General features: G+C 38.2%; 1 protein-coding gene across 1 annotated transcript; it reads right to left on the minus strand.

Annotated features, from left to right (window-relative positions):
• Window positions 1-936: 936 nt before the first annotated feature.
• On the minus strand, window positions 937-21,889 carry LOC100992356 (olfactory receptor 1D2). Its single transcript, XM_034941293.3, has one exon. It carries the CDS (start codon window positions 19,282-19,284, stop codon window positions 18,346-18,348), a length of 939 nt encoding a protein of 312 aa, XP_034797184.1. The 5' UTR covers window positions 19,285-21,889; the 3' UTR covers window positions 937-18,345.
• Between the last annotated feature and the right edge of the window lie 696 nt (window positions 21,890-22,585).

The raw sequence follows: 22,585 nt of genomic DNA on the forward strand, positions 1-22,585 counted from the left end.
CCTCTTGAGATGAACATGGATAATTGCTCCAATGTTATTATCTAGAGGCAAGAACCTTGAGAAATGAGTCTTGTTTACGAGAAGTAAACCAGCTCCTTACTGCGCAGCAATCCTAAAACACACGCTGGGAGTCAGTCAGGGATAAAGCAGCCCTCATACATATTGCAGCCTGGCTTTGACTTATCAGAGGTCTGGAAAATCTGAAGTACTAAACTTCGATTAGGATGATCTAGACTTCTAGGGACCCCAAGTTCTAAGCAAAAGCAATTGAGAAAAAATCCTATTCGGAGGAACAGTGCCCCCTTGAGCTCAAATTACTTCTCTTAATACTTTTTCAAGCACAATATCCAACATACATCTGAAGATAAGACACACAAGGGTGAAGGATTCCAACAGCAAGAACCAACAGATGGGAGGCATATAGGGACTCCAGATAATATAATTATTAGACACAGATTAAAAAAGTCATGCTTATGGTGTCTTAGAAAATAAAATGAAACCTGAAAATTTCGTCAGTGACTTTTACAAATGGAACAGTCATAATGAGTAACCAGCACTCAGATGAAAACACATTACTGGCCCTCCAGAAGTCACCTCATTTTCCTCTGTAGTCCCTGTTCCTACGCGGGTAATCAGTATCTTGACTCCTAATAGCATAAATTAGCTTTATTCATTTTTGTACTTTATATTAAATCATACAGTTTGTTCTCTTTTGTATCTGCTTCTTTCACTCAACATTATATATGTGTGATTCAGCCACACTGTTGTATGTGGTTGTATATTATTGCTCATATTTATTGCTGTATAACATTGTATTGTGTGAATGTACCATTTAATAAATCCATTTAACCATTGATAGACATTAGTAGCCAGTGGGCGTGTTCTGAAAAGGGCAGATGCACGTTTCTGTTGGAAATATATACCTGGCTTTGAATTTCTGTAACCTAGGGCAGACTTTTGTGTAGTCAACAGGGCTAAACAGTTTTCCAAACATGTGTCTCCATTTTAATTTCCCCGTGCAGTGTATGGGGGTTCTGGTTGCTCCAAATTTTAACATAAGTTGGTATCTGAAGATATTTTGGTGTGTGTGTAGTGGTTTTGTTTATGGTTATAATTTGTATTTTCATGTTGAGTAATGCGGTCAAGTACTTTCTTATATGGCTGTTTATCTGTGTCTGTCTATCTATCATCTCTCTTTGTTGTCTATCTACCTACCACGTATCTTCTTGTGTAAAGTACCCATTCAAGTATTTTGCTTATTTTTCTATTATGTTATCTTTTTATGTTGGTTTGTATTTCCTTACATGCTTTGTGAGTCTTCGCAAATGCTTGTATTAGGTTGGGGCAAAAGCGATTGCGGTTTTTGCCATTGCTTTTAATGGCAAACCCGCAATCACATTTGCCCCAACCTAATAGACTATCTGTGTCAAGTTTGTGGGTTGGCTTTTATGCAACTAATGGTGGCTTTTGAGAAACAGAAGATTTTAATTTTAACGTAGTCCAATTCATCAATTTTCATTTCAGAATTATTGCTTTTTGCATCCTTTAAAGGTAATATTTGCCAATGTTCTTTTTATATTTTCTGCTAAAAGATGTATTGTTTTACCACTCACATTTAGATTTACTATCAATCTAAAACTGATTTTTATATCAGGTGTGGTATAGGTCAAGATATATTTTTATTCCACAAATATGAATCTCCAACTGATCCAGTGCCATTTATTGAAAAGACCATCCTTTCCGTACGGCGTTGCTGTGTAAATGGTTTTTTCACATCTTTATTGAGGTATACTTAACAAATAAAAATTATTTAAGGTTTATATAGTGCTGTTTTGATATATGTAATATATATCTATTGTAAACGATCACCACAATCAAGCTAATTAGCATATCCATCATTTCACACAGTTACTCTTATTTTGGTGTGAGAATACACTAGATCTATTCTTTTGCAAATTTTGACTATGTAACATAGTATTATTGGCTATAGACTGGGTATGGTGGCTCAGGCCTGTATTCTTAGCACTTTAGGAGGCTAGGGCGGGAGGATTACTTGAGGCCAGCAGTTTGAGACCAGCCTAGGCAACATAGTGAGACCCCATCTCTAGAGAAATTAATAAATAATTAGTCAGGCCTGGCAGTGTGTGCCTATAGTCTTAGCTACTTGGGAGGCTGAGGTGGGAGAATTGCTTTAACCCAGGAGTTGGGGGCTACAGTGAACTATGATCCTGCCACTGTACTCCAGCTTGGGTGACAGAGCAAGACCTTGCCTCTAAGACACCACCACCACCACCAACAACAAACTATAGTTACCGTGCTATATATTAGCTCTCCAGAACTTGCTCATAACTGAAAGTTTGTTACCTTTCACCAATGCTTCCTCAATTCCTCCGTCTCCTGACCTCTGGCAACCACTCTTTTAGTCTGCTTTTGTGAGCTATACTTTAAAAAAAACTTTAACTTTTAATTTTTGTGAGTTCATAGTAGGTATGTGTATATATGAGGTACATGAGATGCTTTGATACAGGCATGCAGTATATCATAATCACATCATGGAAGATGGGGTATCCATCTACTCAAGTATTTATCCTTTGTGTTACAAACAATCCAGTTATACTCTTTTAGTTATTTTACAATATATAATTAAATTATTATTGACTATAGTCACTCTGTCCTGGGCCTTATTCATTCTGACGATTTTTTGTACCCATTAGCCATCTCCCCCCACCACTATCCTTCCCAGCCTCTGGTAAGGATCCTTCTACTCTCTAACTCTGAGCTATACGTCTTCAGATTCCACATATAGTGAGATCCTGCAGTTTTTGTCTTTCTTTGTGTGGCTTATTTTGCTTAGTGTAATGTTCTCCAGGTTCATCCATATCACAAATAGGATTTACTTCTTTTTATGACTGAGTAATATATATATATATTTGTGTGTGTGTGTGTGTGTATAAGGTCTATATGTCTCTGATTTTTGTACATTGATTTTATATCCTGCAACTTTACTGAATTTGTTAATTCATTCTAATAGTTTATTTTGTGGTGTCTTTATGGGTTTCTACATATAAGATTATAAATAATTTTATTTTGTTCTGATTTGGATTTTTTTTGTCTTCTTTTTTTATTATTATACTTTAAGTCCTGGGATACAAGTGCAGAACGGGCACATTTGTTACATAGGTATACATGTGCCATGGTGGTTTGCTGCACCCATCAATCCGTCATCTACATTAGGTATTTCTTCTAATGCTATCCCTTTCCTAGCCCCCAACCCCCTGACCGGCCCCGGTGTGTGATGTTCCCCTCCCTGTGTCCACATGTTCTCATTGTTCAACTCCCACTTATAAGTGAGAACATGTGGTGTTTGGCTTTCCGTTCCTGTGTTAGTTGATGTCTTTTTGTTTGTTTGTTTCCTAATTGATCTGGCTAGGACTTCCAGTATTATGTTGTATAGAAGTGCCAACATAGCATCCTTGCTTTCTTCCAAATCTTAGAAGAAAAGCTTTCAGTTATTCTTCATTGAGTATGATGCTCACTGTGGGCTTTTCATATATGGCCTTTATTGTGTTGAGGTAAATGACTTCTATACTTAATTAGTTGAGAGTCTTCATCATGAAATGGTTTTGAATTTTGTCAAATGCCTTCTCTGCATTTATGGATATAATCATGTAGTTCTTATCCTTCATTCTGTTAGTGTGGTATGTTATATTGACTGATTTGTGTATGTCAAATCAACCTTGCATCCAGGGATAAATCCTACTTGGCTATGTATTGTGCTGTTGAATTTGGTTTGTTTATATTTTACTGAGTATTTTGAATCTATGTTCATAAGAGATACTGGTCTGTGTTTTCCTTTCTTGTGGTGTCTTTGTCTGGCTTGGGTATCAGAGTGATGCTGGTGTCATTAAATGAGTTTGGAAGTGTTTCCTACTATTATTTTTGGAAGAATTTAAAAAGTTTGGGTATTAATTCTTCTTTAGATATTTGGTAGAAATTACCTGCGAAGCCATCCATTCATGTTTCTTTTATTGCTGGAAAGTTTGTTTTTTAAATTACTGATTCAATCTTCTTATTTGTTATTGGACTGTTCAGGCTTTCTACTTCTTCAGGTTGAAAGGTTGTGTGTTTCTAGAAATTTATCAGTTTCTTATAGGTCCAATTAATTGGCTTGCAATTGTTTATAATAATCCTTTCTGACTTTTAATTTCCATGGCCATAGATAATAGAAATTTCACCCCTTCTGATTTTGTTTGAGTATTTCTTATTTTAAAAATGATTCTAGCTAAGAGTTTGTTAATTTTTTCACATTTTTTCCCAATAAACAATGTCTACTTTTGTCTGTTTTTGATATTATTTTCTGTTTCATTTATTTCTGCTCTATTCTTTATTATTTTCTTCCTTCTGCTAACTTTGGGTTTAATGTCTTATTTTTTACTTCCTTAAATGTAAAGTTAGGTTGTTTATTTGAGATCTTTCTTCTTTCATAATGTAAGTTTCTCACTGTCAATTTCCCTCTTAGTACTGCATTTGCTGCAACTTGTAAGTTTTTGTATGTTGTGTTTATTTTCATTGTTTTCCCTGAAATATTTTTTAATTTTCTTTTTAATTTCTTCTTTGAGTCAATAGTTGTTCAGGAGTGTTTAATTTTCACATAATCTAGAATTTTCCTATTGGTATTGAAATCATTTTTCATTTTTTTAATAGCCAGAAATGGCACACAGAATGATTTCAATCTTCTTAAGTTTGTTAACAATTATTTTGTAACCTAGCATGTGATTTTTCTTGGAAAATGTTCCATGTCTGTTTTAGAAGAATGTGTTTGCTGCTGCTGTTGGGTGGAATGTTTTGTATATGTCTGACTCATACGTTGGTTTATGGCATTGTTCAGATCTGGTGTTTCTTTTTTGATTTTCTGTTCAGATTATAAATCCTTTATGGAAAGTGGGATATCAAAGTCTCCTACTATTATTTTATTGCTTTTATGTATCCCTTAAAATCTGTCAATGTTTGCTTTATATAGTTAGGTGCTCTGATGTTTGGTACATGTATATTTATAATTGTTATATATTCCTGTGGAATCAACCATTTTGTCATTATATAATGACCTTCTTTGTCTCTTGTAACAGCTTTTGAATTAAAGTCCATTTTATCTGATGTAAGTATAGCCACCCTGGACACTTGGTGTATTTGTCTGTTTTGACACTGTTGTAAAGAACTACCTGAGACTGGGTAAAGACTAGGTAAGGCAAAGAGCTTTGATTGACTCATAGTTCTGCATGGCTGGGGAGGCTTCAGGAAACTTACAATCATGGTGGAAGGCAAAGGGGAAGCAAGGCACATCTTACATGGCAGCAGGAGAGAGAGAAGGGGAGGGTGAAGTGCCACACTGTTAAACCATCGGATCTCATGAGAACTCACTCATTATCATGAGAACAGCATAGGGAAAATCTGCCCCCATGATCCAATCACCTCATACCAGTTCCCTCCGCTGACATGTGGGGATTACAATTCCAGATAAGATTTGGGTGGGACACAGAGCCATATCATATTATTCCAACCCTGGCCCCTCCCAAAATTCATGTTTTTCTCACATTTCAAAACCAGTCATGCCTTCCCAACAGTCTTAACTCATTCAGGCATTCAACATTTTCAGTCCAAATTCTCATCTGGGACAAGGCAAGTCCCTTCTGCCCACTACCCTGTAAAATAAAAAACAGGTTAATTACGTTGATACTTCAAAGATACAATGGTGATATAGGAATTGGGTAAATGCTCCCATTCCAAGAGGGAGAAATTGACCAAAACCAAGGGGCTACAGCCCTCATGCAAGTCCAAAACCCAGCAGGGCAGCCATTAAATCTTAAATCTCCAAAATAATCTCCTTTGACTCCATGTCTTACATCCAGGGCACACTGATGCAAGAGGTGGGCTCCCAAGGCCTTGGGCAGCTCCACCCCTGTGGCTCTGCAGGGTACAGCCCCTGCAACTGCTTTCATGGGCTGGCATTGAGTGCCTGTGGCTTTTCCAGGCACCTAGTGCAAGCTGTTGGTGGATCTACCATTTTGGGGGCTGGAGGATGGTGGCCCTCTTCTCACAGCTCCACTAGGCAGTTCCCCTATGGGGAGCTCCAGCCCCACTGCAGTGCCCTAGTAGAGGTTCTCCATGAGGGCTCTGCTCTTGCCACAGACTTCTGCCTGGAAATCCAGGCATTTCCATACATCCTCTGGAACCTAGGCTGAGATTCCCAAACCTCAACTCTTGTCTTCTGCATACCTGCAGAGCCAACACCATGTGGAAACCACCAATGTTTAGGACTTGCACCCTCTGAAGCAATGGCCTGAGCTTTACCTTGGCCCCTTTTAGCCATGGCTGGAGCTGGAGTGGCTGGGATGCAGGGTGCCATGTCCCATGGCTGCACTGAGCCTTCTAGTCTTCCATGCCTGTGATTGAAGGGGCTGCTGTGAAGGTCTCTGAAATGCCCTGGAGACATTTTCCCCATTGTCTTGACTATTAACATTTGGCTCCTTGTTACTTATGCAATTTCTGCAGCCAGTTTGAATTTCTCCCCAGAACATGGGTTTTTCTTTCCTACTGCATGGCCAGGCTGCAAATTTCCCACACTTTAATGTTCTGCTTCTCTTTTAAACATAAGTTCCAATTTCAGATAATGTCTTTGTGAGTGCATATGACTATATGCTTTTAGAAACAGCCAGGTCACATCTTGAATGCTTTGCTGCTTAGAAATGTCGTCCATTGGGTAACCTAAATAATCAGTCTCAAGTATAAAGTTCCACAGATCTTTAGGGTGGTGCAAAATGCCTCCAGTGTCTTTGCTAAAGCATAGCTAGAATGACCTTTACTCTAGTTCACAATAAGTTTCTCATCTCCATCTGAGACCACCTCAGCCTGGACTTCAATGTCCATTATCACTTTGAACATTTTGTCCAAAACTATTCAACAAGTCTCTAGGAAGTTCCAAACTTTCCTACATCTTCCTGTCTTCTTCTGAGTGTTCTAAACTGTTCCAACCTCTGCTCCTTACCCAGTTCCAAAGTTGCTTCTACACTTTCAGGTATCTTTACAGAGTTACCCTACTCCGCTGATACCAATTTTCTGTATTAGTCCATTTTCACACTGCTATAAAAACTATCTGACACTGGATAATGTATATAAAAAAAGAGGTTTAATTGACTCACATTTCTGCATAGCTGGGGAAGCATTCAAGAAACTTACAATCATGGCAGAAAGTGAAAGGGAAGCAAGGTACATCTTACATGGCTGCAGGGGAGAGAGAGGGGCAGGGGGACGTGCCACACTTTTAAACCATCAGATCTCAGGAGAACTCACTCACTATCATGAGAATAACATGAGGAAAATCTGCTGCCATGGTCCAATCACCTCCCACCAGGTTCCTCCCCTGACACCTGAGGGTTACAATTTGAAGTGAGATTTGGGTGGAGACACAGAGCCAAACCACATCACTTGGTTATTATTTGCATGGAATGTATTTTTCTTCTTCCCTTAACTTTCAGTTTCTGTGTGTCCTTAAATTTAAAGCTTGTGTCTTGTAGAAAGCACATAGTTGGATCATGTATTTTAATTCATTCAGCTGCTGTATATATTTTGAACAATGAGTGTAATTTGCTTATACTTGAAGTAATTATTGAAGTAATTACTGATAGGCAGACACTTACTATGGTCAATTTGTGATTGTGTTCTGCCTTTTTTGTCAGTCTTTGGTTCTCTTTCTCAAAGAAATACCTCCCTTCTTGGTTTCTATCTGACCACAGTGAGTCAGTCATGCCATTATCCCCCTGTGATCTCTGTGAGGTGAGACTGGAGTGGGCATCCTGATAGGTATCTTGGAATGCTGGGAAAGACTGATGCCCATCTCTTATTGTATTTTTTGTGATCTGATGATTTTTTAAAATAGTGATATAATTTTATCCTTTTCTCTTTATTTTTAAGTTACTTTTATTTATTAATTTTAAGAGACAGGGTTTCACTCTGTTGCCCAGGCTGGATTGCAGTGGCACGATCCTAGCTTACTGTGGTCTCCAACTCCTAGGCTGAAGGGATACTCCCACTTCAGCTTCCTGAGTGGCTGAGACTACAGGCACATGCCACAATGCCCTGTCAATCTTATTTTTTTATTGTACAATGGCTTTTTCCTTGTGGTTACCCTGAGGTTTGGATAGAATTCTTATAACAGTCTGTTTGAAGCTGATAACAACTTATCCACATAGAAAAACTCCACACATTATCTTCACACTTCCACATATGTCTCCTTGATTTCAGAATTTACATATTTTTATATTTTTTTGTAGTTATTTGTATTCTTAATTATTTTCCAAATGAATTTAATTTTCTATTTGTATATTCTTGTAGTTCACCGAACTTCTTTAAGAGGACAATTCTGAATTTATTGTGAATCATTTCATGGATCTTCATTTCTGCAGGATTTATTGTTATATCTTTATTAGTTTTTTTTTCTTTTGGAGGTGTCATGATTCCCTGATTCTTCATAATCCTTGTGTCTTTTGTTGGTGTCTGCACATTGAGGAAACAGTCAGCTCTTCCAGATTTTACAGGTATTCTTGGGATAGACCTTCACTCTTAAGTCTAGCCTGTGATTTTGGATGGGCCAGCTGGTAATGACATGGAATAGACAGAGCCTGCCATCAGGTTCTCTCATTTGTGGGGCCAAGGCCTTTGCTCTGAGGTTGGAATGGGACTACTGGCTAGGCTCCATTTTCCATTAGACCACAGGCATGGCTTTGGAATCAGGCAGAACTTCTGGCTGGGTGCTGCAATTGCTTCTGATTGGGCTGAAACACAGGGTGTGTTCACTGGCCAGGCAGGACCTCTATTTGAGTTCTGCAATTGGGTCAGGCTGCAGGTTGGACCCCAAGGTTAGTCAGAATTACTGCTTGGGATGATCAGGATCAGCTGCTATGATCAGAGAGATGTATGGCTGAGGCTTGGCTCCCTGTCAGGGTGAAGCCCTGGAGTGGGTTTTGAGGCTGATGTGAACTGCTATTTAAATTTTTGGGTGGTCTAAGTTTAGCCCATTGTTTACTGAAAGGCATTGTATTGGGCAACACCCTCCCTGGGTGGGGTCTTGGATAAGCTTTGAGGCTGACTTGAGAGCTGTTTGAATTTCTGGGTGGTGTAAGTCAGGCTTTGTACTTTGCCAACAGTTGCCGTGTTTCATTTCTCCCTCGCTGGATGGGGTCTTGAGGTGGGCTTTGAGGATGAGCTGAGCTGGTACCTTTGATTGGATGCCTCTGCAGGCCACAGCACAGAGCACCATCAAAATGTAAGCACTAGTTGCTGTAAGCAATACCTCCATTCTTTGTTTCTATCTGACCACAGGCAGTGAGCCATGTCATTACCCCCTGTGATCTCTGTGAGGTGACACTGGAGTGGGCATCCTGAGAGATGTCTCAGAATGCTAGGGAAGCTAGATGTCCATCTTCAGCTCCCTTTTCCCACTGTAGAAACTGTGGGCCCAGGGAAATTCTCTGTTTATGGCACTGTGCCATGTTGAGGGAGGGCAAGGGACAATGTGGTTGAAGTGAGTCAATTTCTCTTGCTCTTCAAATGCAGTTCTTATTTGTTTCTGTGATACACACAAGTATTTCAGGCTTATTCTCAAGGTTTGGCGGTTTTCACTGAGGTATACTTGTCTGTGGATAGCTGCTAGTAGAACTTTCTGTTGCAGGGAGGGAAGGCTAGGACATTTTATTCTGACATTTTGCTGACATCATTATCATAGCCATTGCTTTTTATGCCCTATTTTTTATTTCAATAGGTTTTTGGGGAACAAGTGGTATTTGGTTACAAGGATGTTCCTTAGTGGTGATTTGTGAGATTTTGGTGCATCCATCACCTGAGCAGTGTACACTCTACCCAATGTGTAGTCCTCACCTCCTTCCACCCTTTCCCTGAGTCCCCAAAGGCCATTGTATCATTTTTATGCGTTTATGTCCTCATTGCTTAGCTCCCACTTATGAGTGAGAACATACCATGTCTGGTTTTCCATTCCTGAGTTACTTCACTTAGAATAATAGTCTCCAGTTCCATCTACCTTGTTGTAAATGTCACTATTTCATTCCTTTTTATGTCTGAGTAGTATTCCAAGGGGTGTGTGTGTGTGTGTGTGTGTGTATTTATAAATATATATATATTTGGACATATGGACATTTTCTTTATCCACTCATTGACTGATGGGCATTTGGACTGGTTGCATGTTTTGCAACTGCGAGTTGTGCTGTTATAAACGTGGGTTCAAGTATCTTTTTTGTATATGACTGCTTTTCCTCTGGGTAGATACGCAGTAATGGGATTAGGGGATCAAATGGCAGACATACTTTTAGTTCTTTAAGGAATATCCACACTGTTTTCATAGTGGTTGTACTAGTTTACATTCCCACCAGCAATGTGAAAGTATTTCCCTTTTACCACATCCATGCCAACATCTATTATTTTTTGATGTTTTGATCAAGGCCATTCTTGCAGGAGTAAGGTGGTATTATATTGTGGTTTTAATTTGCATTTCCCTTATAATTAGTGATGTTAAGCATTTTTTCATATGTTTGTTGGCCATTTGTATATCCTCTTTTGAGAATTTTCTGTTCATGTCCTTAGCCCACTTTTTGAAGGGATTATTATTATTCTTTTTTTCTTGTTGATTTGTTTGAGTTCCCCATAGATTCTGGATATTAGTCCTTTGTCAGATGCATAGTTTACAAGATTTTCTCCCACTCTGTGGGTGGTCAGTTTACTCTATTGATTATTTCTTTTGCTGTTGCAGAAGCTTTTAGTTTAAGTCACATCTGTTTATCCTTGTTTTTGTTGCATTTGGTTTTGGGTTGTTGGTCATGAAGTCTTTGCCTAAGCCAATGTCTAGAAGGCTTTTTCCAATGTCGTCTTCTAGATTTTTTATGGTTTCAGGTCTTGTATTTAAGTCCTTGATTTGATTAAGTTCTTGAGTTGATTTTGGTAAGAGATGAGAGATGAGGATCCAGTTTCATTCTCCTATATGTGGCTAGCCAATGATCCCAGCATCATTTGTTGAATAGGGCTTCCTTTTTCCACTTTATGCTTTTGTTTGCTTTGTCAAAGACCAGTTGGCTGTAAGTATTTGGGCATATTTCTGGGTTCTCTATTCTGTTTCCTTGGTCTATGTGCCTATTTTCTTACCAGTACCATACTGTTCTGGGGACTATGGCCTTCTAGTATAGATTGAAGTCGGGTAATGTAATGCCTCCAGATTTGTTCTTTTTGCTTAGTCTTGCTTTGGCTATGTGGGCTCTTTTTTGGTTCTATACGAATTTTAGGATAGTTTTTTCTAGTTGTGTGAAAAATAATGGTGGTATTTTGATGGGAATTGCATTGAATTTGTAGATTACTTTTGGCAGTATGGTCATTTTCACAGTATTGATTCTATCCATCTGTGAGCATGGGATGTGTTTCCATTTGTGCCTTCTATGATTTCTTTCAACAGTGTTTTGCAGTTTTCCTTGTAGAGGTCTTTCACTTCCTGGATTAGGTGTACTCCTAAGTATTTTAATTTTTTCCAGGTATTGTAAAAGGAGTTGAGTTCTTGATTTCTCAGCTTGGTCACTACTGATGTATAGTAGTGCTACTCATTTTTGTATATTAATTTTATATCCTGAAACTTTACTGAATTCATTTATCAGTTATAGAAACTTTTTGGATGAGTCTGCAGGGTTTCCTATTTATACGATTTTATCATTGGTGAACAGCGACAGTCTGACTTCCTCTTTACTGATTTGGATGACCTTTACTTCTTTCTCTTGTCTGACTGCTCTAAGACTTCTAGTACGATGTAGAATAGAAATGGTGACAGTGAGCATCCTTGTCTTGTTCCAGTTCTCAAGGGGAAATGCTTTCAGCTTTTCTCTGTTCAGTATAATATTGGCTATGGGTTTGTCATGGGTGGCTTTTATTACCTTAAGTTATGTCCCTTCTATGCCAGTTTTGCTGAGGGTTTTAATCATAACGGGATGTTGGATGTTTTGTCAAATGCTTTTTCTGCATCTATTGAGATGATCATGTGCTTTTTATTTTAAATTCTGCTTATGTAGTACATCACATTTATTAACTTGTGTATGTTAAGCCATCTCTGCATCCTTGGTATAAAAGCCCCTTGATCATGGTGGATTATCTTTTTGACAAGCCATTAGACTGTTGGCTAGTATTTTGTTGAGGATTTTTGCACCTATGTTTATCAGAGATATTAGTCTGTAGTTTTCTTTTTTTGTGATGTCCTTTCCTTGTTTTGGTATTAGAGTGATACTGGCTTCATAGAATGATTTAGGGAGAATTCCCTCTTTCTCTATCCTGTGTAATAGTGTCAGTAGGATTGGTACCAATTCAACTGTGAATCTATCTGGTCCTGGACTTTATTTTGTTGTCATTTTTTTCATTATCATTTCAATATCGCTGCTTATTGGTCTGTTCAGAGTTTCTATATCTTCCTAGTTTAATCTAGGGGGGTTGTATATTTTCAGGAATTTATCCATCTCCTGTAGGTTTTTCAGCTTGTGTGCATGAAGGTATTCATAGTAGCCTTCAATGATGTTTTGTATTTCTGTGGTATCAGTTGTAATATCTCCCACGTTTTTCTAATTGAGCTTATTTGAATTTTCTCTTATTTTCTTTGTTAATCTTGCCAATGGTCTATCAGTTTTTTTTTTTACCTTGTCAAAGAACCAGCTTCTTGTTTCATTTATGATTTTTATTTTTATTTTTCAATTTCCTTCAGTTCTCCTCTGATCTTTGTTATTTCTCTTTGTCTGCTGGGTTTGGGTTTGGTTTGTTCTTGTTTCTCTAGTTCCGTGAGGTGTGACCTTAGGTTGTCTATTTGTGCTCTTTTAGAATTCTTAATGTAATAATACTGTGAACTTTTCTCTTAGTACTACTTTTGCTGTATTCCAGAGATTTTGATAGGTTGTGTCCCTATTATCATTCAGTTCAAAGAATTTTGAAGTTTTCCTGTTGATTTCGTTGTTGACCCAACAATCATTCAGGAGCAGGTTATCTAATTTCCATGTATTTGGATGGTTTTGTGGGTTCCTTTAGGAGTTGATTTCCAATTTTATTCCAGTGTGGTCTGAGAGAGTACTTGATATAATTTCAATTTTCTTAAATTGATTGAGACTTGTTTTGTGGCCCATGATATGGTCTATCTTCGAGAATGTTTCGTGTGCTGATAAGTAGAATGCATATTCTGCAATTGTTGGGTAGAATGTTCTATAAATATCTGTTAAGTTCATTTGTTCTAGGATATAGTTTAAGTCCATCGTTTCTTTGTTGACTTTCTGTCTTGATGATATGTCTAGTGCTAACACTGGAGTATTGAATCCCCCACTATTATTGTGCTGTTGTCTATCTCATTTCTTAGGTCTAGTAGTAAATGTTTTATAAATTTGGCAGCTCCAGTGTTAGGTGCATATATATTTAGGATTGTGATGTTTTCCTTTTGTACTAGTCCTGTTATCATTATGTAGTGTCCATCTTTGTCTTTTTTAACTGTTGTTGGTTTAATGTCTGTTTCGTCTAAGAATAGCTACTCCTGCTTGCTTTGGTGACCATTTGTATGGAATGTCTTTTTCTACCCCTTTGCCTTAAGTTTATGTGAGTCCTTATGTGTTAGTTGAGTCTCTTGGGGACAGCAGGTACTAGGTTGGTGAATTCTTATCCATTCTACCATTCTGTATCTTTTAAGTGGAGTGTTTAGGCCATTTACATTCAACATTACTATTGAGATATGAGCTACTATTCTATTTGTCATGCTAATTGGTGGCCTGAATAGCTTGTTTTATTTTTCCATTTTGTTATTGTTTTATAGGTCCTGTGAGATTCATGCCTGAAGGAGGTTCTATTTTGGTGTATGTCAAGGGTTTGATTCAAGATTTAGAGCTCCTTTTACAAGTTCTTGTAGTGCTGGCTTGGTAGTGCCGAATTCTCTCAGCATTTGTTTGTCTGAAAAAGACTGTATCTCTCCTTCATTTATGAAGCTTAGTTTCATGGGATACAAAATTCTTGGCTGGTAATTGTTTTGTTTAAGGAGGCTAAAGATAGGACCCTAATCCCTTCTAGCTTGTAGGGTTTCTGCTGAGAAATCTGCCATTAACCTGATAGGTTTTTCTTTATATGTTACCTGATGCTTTTGCCTCACAGCTCTTAAGATTCTTCCCTTCATCTTGACTTTGGATAACCTGATGTCTGTGTGCCTAGGTGATGATCTTTTTGTGATGAATTTCCCAGGTGTTCTTTCAGCTTCTTGCATTTGGATGTCTAAATGTCTCACAAGGCCAGGGAAGCTTTCCTCAATTATTCCCTCAAATATGTTTTCAAAACTTTCAGATTCCTCTTCCTCCTTGGGAACACCAGTTATTCTTAGGTTTGGCCATTTTACATAAACACAATCTTCTTGGAGGCTTTGTTCATTTTTTAAAATTCTGTTTTCTTTGTCTTTGATGGGTTGGGCTTTTGAAAGCCTTGTCTTTGAACTCTGAAGTTCTTTCTGCTACTTGTTTGTTTCTATTGCTGGGACTTTCCAGTGCATTTTACATCTCTCTAAATATGCCTTTCATTTCCAGAAATTGTGATTGTTTTTTATTTACGCTATCTATTTCACTGAAGATTTTTGCTTTCATATCCTTCATATCCTGTATCTTTTTTAGCAGGAAGAGCTGCAGACCAAACTCCTCAGAAGCCAAGTTAAAGAAGGAAGGGGTTTATTTGGCCGGGAGCATTGGCAAGACTCCTGTCTCAAGAGCTGAGCTCCCCGAGTGAGCAATTCCTGTCCCTTTTAAGGGCTCACAACTCTAAGGGGGTCTGCGTGAGAGGGTCATGATCAATTGAGCAAGCAGGGGGTACATGACTGGGGGCTGCATGCACCGGTAATCAGAACGAAACAGGACAGGACAGGGATTTTTACAATGCTTTTCCATACAATGTCTGTAATCTATAGATAACATAACCAGTTAGGTCAGGGGTCGATCTTTAACTACCAGGCCCAGGGCGTGGTGACAGGCTGTCTGCCTTTAGATTTCATTTCTGCCTTTTAGTTTTTACTTCTTTCTTTGGAGGCAGAAATTGGGCATAAGACAATATGAAGGGTGGTCTCCACCCTTAATTTTTTTTTTTTTAAATTTAAGTTGAACTTCACCTTTCTCGGGCACCTCCTTGATTAGCTTAATACTCAACTTTCTGAATTCTTTTTCTGGCAATTCAGAGATTTCTTCTTGGCTTGGATCCATTGCTGGTGAGCTAGTGTGATATTTCAGGGGTGTTAAAGAACCTTGTTTTGTCATATTACCAGATTTGTTTTTCTGGTTCCTTCTCATTTGGGTAGACTATGTCAGAAGGAAGATCTGGGGCTCAAGGGCTACTTATCAGATTGTTTTTGTCCATGGGATCCCCCCTTGATATGGGGCTCTATGCCATCTCCTGGGGATGGGGCTTCCTGAGAGCCAAACTGCAATGATTGTTATTTCTCTGCTGGTCTAGCCATCCAACAGAGCTACTGGGCTCTGAGCTGGTACTGGGGGGTGTCTGTGAAGAGTCTGTGATGTGATCTGTCTTCAGTCCCTAAGGCATGGGTACCAGCGCCTGGTCCAGTGGAGGTAGCAGTGGAGTAAAGTGAACTCTCATGGTCCAAGTGTTTATCTAGGAGTCTATGGTCCTTGGTTGAAGTTTTGTTTAGTGTACTAGTTGGCCTCCAGCCAAGAGGTGGTCCTTTCAAGAGTGTACCAGCTGTGGTAGCATAGGGGGGATACAAACTTGCCCTAAGGTGGCCTGGATAAGTATTCCAGTTTCTCAGGTGGTGAGTGGGACCATAGAGCTCCCAAGAGATTATGCCCTTTGTCTTCGGCTACCAGGGTGCGTAGAGAAAGACCATTGGGTTGGGGCAGGGTTAGGCATGTCTGAGCTCTGACTCTCCTTGGGTGGGGCTTGCTGTGGCCACGGTGAGGGATGGGGGTGTGGTTAACAGGCCAATGAAGTTATGTTCCCATGGGGATTATGGCTGCCTCTGCTGTGTCATACAGGTTGACAGGGAAGTGGTAGAAAGCCAGCAGTGATAGGCCTCACCCAGCTCCCATGCTGTCCAAGTGGCCATCTCACTCCCAATGTGCCCTACCCCTAACAGTGCTGAGTTTATTTCCAGGTAGCTGGTGAGCAGGGCTGAAAACTTGTTCCAGGCTGCAAGTCTCCCTGTTGAGAAAGCAAGCAGCACTTTCAGGTTTCTTGTCTTCCTGCCTGTGGTGGCTGCTGTGAATAGCCATTTTTAGAAAAATAAGTTTTCTGCCTCCTTTTCTTTCACTTTTCCTTCTGATACTTCCATAATGTGTGTATTTGTTTGATGGGTCCCATATGTCCCACAGGCTTTCTTCACTCTTTTTCCATTTGTTTCTCTTACTAGTACTTTCAAATGACCTGTTTTTGAGTAGTGAATTCTTTCTTCTGTTTCTTCATATCTGCTGCTGAAGCTCTTTTGAGTTTTTTAAAGTTTAGTCATTGTATTATTCAGCTCCAGAATTACTGTTTCTTTTTTGTGGTTTCTGTTTGTTGAAATTTACATTTTATTTATGTATTGATTTCCTGATTTTGTTTAGTAGTTTACCTGTGTTTTTGTGTGGGTCACCATGTTTCTTCAAATGATCACTTGAATTCTTCGTCAGGCAGTTCATACTTCTCCATTTCTTTGACGGTTTCTGAAGCTTTATTCTGTTCCTTTGGCTTTGCTAAGTTTCCTTGATTCCTTGTGTTTCCTGTAGCTTCACATTTGTGTTTGCACATTTGAAGAAGCAGTCATCTCCTTTAGTCTTTACAGGCTGGTTTTGATAGGGAAAGTCCAATTTGATAGGAACTGTTTTTCACCAGTCAGCTTAGCCAGATATTCTGGGCTGGCCAGTTGGCAGGGTCTATGGGCAGGCAGGCCTAGTGTTTGGGGATGTGGGTGGATGGGCCAGCTTCTGGGCACCATGCACAGGCCCACTGTAGGGTGCAAGGCCCCAGTTGTTAAAATACACACACTGACTATTAAGAGCTCCCAACCATTTTCTTTTTTTTTTTTTTTTTCTTGTTCTTAGCTACTCAGAGGGGTCTGGCCATGTGAATTGCCTCAGTATTCTTGGTGAGGCATGACAGAAGTGGTCCTCTTGGTTAGCATCCTGAAAGGCAGGGGAAGTTGTACATATGTTTTATTTTCTTTTTTACTTATGGAAGAACTCATCAGATGAGGGGATCTCTCTTTGTGCTACTCTGTGCTGGCTTGGGTGAGGGGTGATTCAGGTAATGTGACAGAGTTTTTTCTACAGTGTTCAATACGGTGTTTTTTCTACTTCTGTGTACTACCAGGGTGCTATAAACTTTCACTTGGATTCTGGAGCTCTCACAAAGGTATTTTCATCTGTGGATGGTTGATAAATTAGTCTGTATGTTGGTGGATGAGAGATATAACTGTCTATTCCACCATCTTGTTGACATCACTCCTTTCACCTCTGTTTTGAAATATCTTTTACCTGATGTCATTGCAGCAATATTTCACTTAAAATATTTAGTATTTTCCAAATATGTCTGTGTCTCTTTTTAATTTCAAGCTTTATATATTCCTGTGCTTTCATTGTGTCTCTTTAAATACATCTATCTATATTTTATTTTTTAATCAGTATGTTGAACATTACTTTTTAATTGATGAGTTAGGTCCATTTATGTTTAATGTAAATTTATGTACTTCCCCCAGTAGACTGTGACCTCACATTTGTAACCCAGTTTGAGGCCTCTGTAGACTGTCATTATGAATAGAATGAGTTGATGAATGACTGCATGAATGTCAAATGAATTGAACACCACCTGTCAAGGTCTATATCACGTGCTGGCTCAGCTGATACAAATATGTATGATTGCAATCTCTTTCAAACCACCACAGCCAAGTGACTAACTTTCTTATCAGCTACTATTTACTTTCTGTACTTTGGATGTGTGCTAGATGAGAGACACTTCTAGGTTTAAACTGGATATAGTCAGATAAGGCCAAGAATGTGGCCCTGTAGTCAAGTACATTGAAGAATTTGACCCTGCAACATTCTAGTGTTGGTGTTAGTGTGACCTTATTTACGGCCAAGGCTGATGAGACCTGGGGGACACCAGGTTACAAATATGTCTTTTTTATCACCACATATCTATATGCTGTCTCTGAGCTGGAGCCATGTCCCAATCACTGCTGTATAACACACAGGACAATCCCTTACATAGGGTGAAGGATATTCCTAGTCTCCACTTTAATGCTGTCTTTCCAAATTGCCCTCATGTCAGCCTCTTAAAGTGTTTATCTAGGAGTCTTCCCAGAGCCCCATGCATGTCCTTGTTCCTCAGGCTGTAGATGAAGGGATTCATCATGGGTGTCACCACAGCATACATCACTGTGGCTACTGAGTCCTTCACAGAGTAGGTATGGAGGGGCTTTAGGTATACCATACAAAGTGTCCCATAGAAAAGGGAGACTGCACCCAAATGGGAGGCACAGGTGGAGAAGGCTTTGTATTTCTTAGAGACTGAGGGTATTCTGAGGATGGCTCTGATAATCAGCACATAGGAAATGATCACGAATCCAAAGGGAATGAGGAAGATGAAGCAGCCTGTGGCAATCAGCACTGTGTGATTAATCTGAATGTTGGAACATGCCATCCTCAGCAATACATACATCTCACAGAAGATGTAGTGGATTTTTCGTGACCCACAGAAGGTCACTCTGGTCATGAGGAGGGTGTGTATGAGGCCATAGAGGACAGATAGGACCCAACACAAGGAAAGGAGTAAGATACAGAGCTTAGGGCTCATGGCTGTGGTGTAGTGGAGGGGGCAGCAGATGGCCACATAGCGGTCATATGCCATCACAGCCAGGATGAGGTTGTCCAGGGCCACCAAGGAGACCAGGAAGTAGAGCTGCATCAGACACCCTGCATAGGAGATGACTTTGTTCTGGGACTGGAGGTTCACCAGCATCTTGGGGATTGTGTTGGTGACAAAGAAGAGGTCAGTGAAGGAGAGGTTGGCCAGGAAGAAGTACATGGGGGTGTGCAGGCGGGAATCAGAGCTGATGGCCAGGATGATGAGCACATTTCCCAGCACCGTGACCAGGTACATGACCAGGAACATCCAAAACAGCATCCGCTGCTGCTCAGGACTCTCTGAGATCCCCAGGAGAAGGAACTCTGAACCTTCACTCTGGTTGCCTCCATCCATTTCCCCAACTCTCTTTTAACATTAACACCAGCAAATGTTTACCAAAAGTCCTTAATTGAATAAAAACATGAAGATAAGCAAAATCAACATTTTCTTAGAATTAAGAATGTCTTACACCCAATTTTATAATTTTTGAAAATAAGAAAGTGAAAAATATAACAAAGTTTTTATGCGATGTAATTATTTCAGCTACTTCAAAGCTGGGAAACTCAATGTTAAAGGAATAATGTGTAATTCTTATTTTCAATCCTGTCATCTTACACTATTCTTGAAGTGTTTAGTGATTAGTGTGTTATGATATGTATATGTGTTAAAATAATTAATATAGATATATGCAGTATAAGTAGTTCAAAAATAAAAGGAAGAAAATAAAAGTATTTGAAAGGAGTAGGAACAATTATTATTTGTTGATATGATGATCTATCTGAAAAAAGTGGGACTATCAACCGAAAGACTACTAGAAATAGAGTTTAGAATACTTGAAATCAAGTCTTTCCCTGCTAGTAAGATAGTAAGCACTGCCACTTACTTGCTGTGAAACCTCAGGTAGGGTTCCAGAGTTCTTTAAGACTCAGTTTCTTCATGCGAAACATGAGTTATGGGGTGGGGCAAAATTAAGTAATAAAGTGCTTAACACAAGGAGTTGGTATGCAATTAGCACTCAGAAATGTTGCCTATTATTGTTATATTTAACAAGAATCAGGAAAAATGTTATAATGAAAAACTATCTCATCCCCACTGTCAACAAATAAATCATGGCACTGGGATGTTAACAAGAATCAGGCAAAACCTTCAAATTCTCCAGTGAGGGGTAAAGTAAAAATTAAATAAATTGATAAACATATCAAGGTTTCTAATATGAAGAGAAGTGTCACCAAGCTATATACTCTTTTGAATTAATTGAAAGTTTACTGGATATCAAAATTATAACAGGGTTTTTGAGAAATGAAACTGGTCTAAATTTCATCTAAATATAAGCATGTAGATAAGCTAGAAAAACATTGAATAAAAGAATAACAGGGTGATGCTTGCACATCAAATATTAAGAATTCTAAAGCAATATGATAGTAATGTTGGAATGAACAGATCAGTAGAAACTTCACAGATAGACACAAAAACATGGAATTTGGCAGATTAATTTGGGTGCACTGTATATTAGCCGGTAAATTCTGCATGGGTACACTCTATATTAGCAAGTAAAGTCTGCATTATTCAAGAAATGGCACATTGAGATAACTGTGTAATTGATTTTGGAGGACTAGTTCGAACAATATTTTGTATCTTATCGAACACATTTAAAACATACTAAAGATTAAAATACTACAGTGTGCCTTTTTTTTCTTCGAAAGCCTAATGTGTATGGAATAAAATGTTTAAAAAATCAAAAAAGAAAAAAGAAACATGTATATGTAAAAATATAAAAAATGTAGTATATATAAAACAGCTGAATGCGGTCAGGGAAAGAGTAAGATCTCTTCCAATACTACTGACAGTTCTCAGTGACTGTGGGAACTAAGCAAATAGGTAAATACCAATAACCAGCCCCATTAGGGGAGACTAGTACCCTGAATTGTTACAATAAATTATCTAAAATGTCCATATTCCAACAACATTTATGAACCATGAAAAGAAACAAAGTATGATCCACAGGTGAGGAAAAAATCAGGCAACAGAAACTACCTGTGAGCACAATGTGATGTCAGCCTTCTTTGAAAAGACCTCAAAGTAGCCATTGAAAATATTTTCACAAAACTAAGAGAAAGCATGATTAGGGAAGTAAAGGAAGGTACAGTGAGAATGTCATGACAAATGGGGAATATCAATAAAAAGAATGGATAAAAGAGAGCCAAATGGAAATCCTGCAGTCAAAATGTACAATAACTGAAATGAAGATTTTATTAGTCAGGCTGAATAGTAGTTTTGAACTAGCAGAAAAAATAGCATTCTTTAAGATAGATTGATATCAATTAAGCTGAAAAATAGAGGAAGAGAAAAAATGAAGAAATCAGAAAAGTGTGGAGCACCATTAAGCATACCAGCACACATGGAATGCAAGTGCTGAAGGAGAGGAGAGAGAAAAATCAGAAAAAAAATTCAAAGAAAGAATGGCTGAAAACGTAGTAAATTTGTTTAAAAAACTACACATATAGGAAACTCAACAAACTTTAGGCAGAATAAATACAAAGAGATTCACAAATAGACACATCATAGTAAAAAGGCTGAAAGGCAGAGACAAGGAGAAAATCTTGAAATCAGCAAGTAAAAAAGATTTTTTACTTACAAAGGAAGCCTAATAATATGAACAACAGACTTCTCAACAGAGACAAAGGAGGCTCCAAGACAGTTGGATAACATATTCAAAATGGTTGAAGAAAAAACCCATCAAGTAAGAGTCTAATATTCAGCAAAACTATCTTTAAAAGAATGAAGGCCAAATAAAGATTATCTCAGGTGAACAAAAACACAGAAAATTTGTGCTAGCAGACCTATCTTATAAAAACTACTAAAGAAATTTCTTTAGGTTGAAAGTAAGTTACCTCAGATGATAATTTGAATCCACATGCACAAAAAGGAAAGAACAGTGATAAAGTATGAAAATGTGATATTATAAATGTATGTAAATATGTAAATATATATTGATATAATCTCTATATATCTATGTAATATTTTACATATATCTATTAAGTATGACAGTATAAATTCATATTTTCTTGTTTTTTCTTATAACTTATTTAAACACCATTTATGTAAGATAATATGTATATGATGTATCATTGAGGCCATAGCATATAGAAATATATGTATAACATGTTTGTCGATTACAGCATAAAGGAGCTGGGTGGAGGCAAAGTTGGACTAAGGAAATGACTACGGAAGGTATAGTAGTAATTATAACAATGGATTATCAGGATTAATAGATGTTACATCTGTAACAATAATACTACAAAAGGAAGAAAATAGTAGAATTATATAGAAATCATTTTCTATATATCATTGGACTTAAGTTGGTATAAATCTGAAGCTGATTCTGATAAGATGTATGTGGTAGACTTTAGAGCAACCACTAAAAATTACCTTCAAAAATAGAGTGAAAAAATTATTAAAGAAATTAAAATGCAACATGAGAAAATATTAACTTAATGGAAAAGGAAGTGGTAAAGGAAAATAGAGGAAAAAAGGACATGGGACACATAGAAAACACAAAGTAAAATGGGAGACATAAATCTAACTATATCAATCATAACATTAAGTGTGAATGCATAGAACAATTCAATCAAAAGGCAGAGACTGTCAGAGTGGA

This window comes from Pan paniscus, chromosome 19 (assembly GCF_029289425.2).
Source record: "Pan paniscus chromosome 19, NHGRI_mPanPan1-v2.0_pri, whole genome shotgun sequence".
In the NCBI taxonomy this organism is placed as follows: Eukaryota; Metazoa; Chordata; class Mammalia; order Primates; family Hominidae; genus Pan; species Pan paniscus.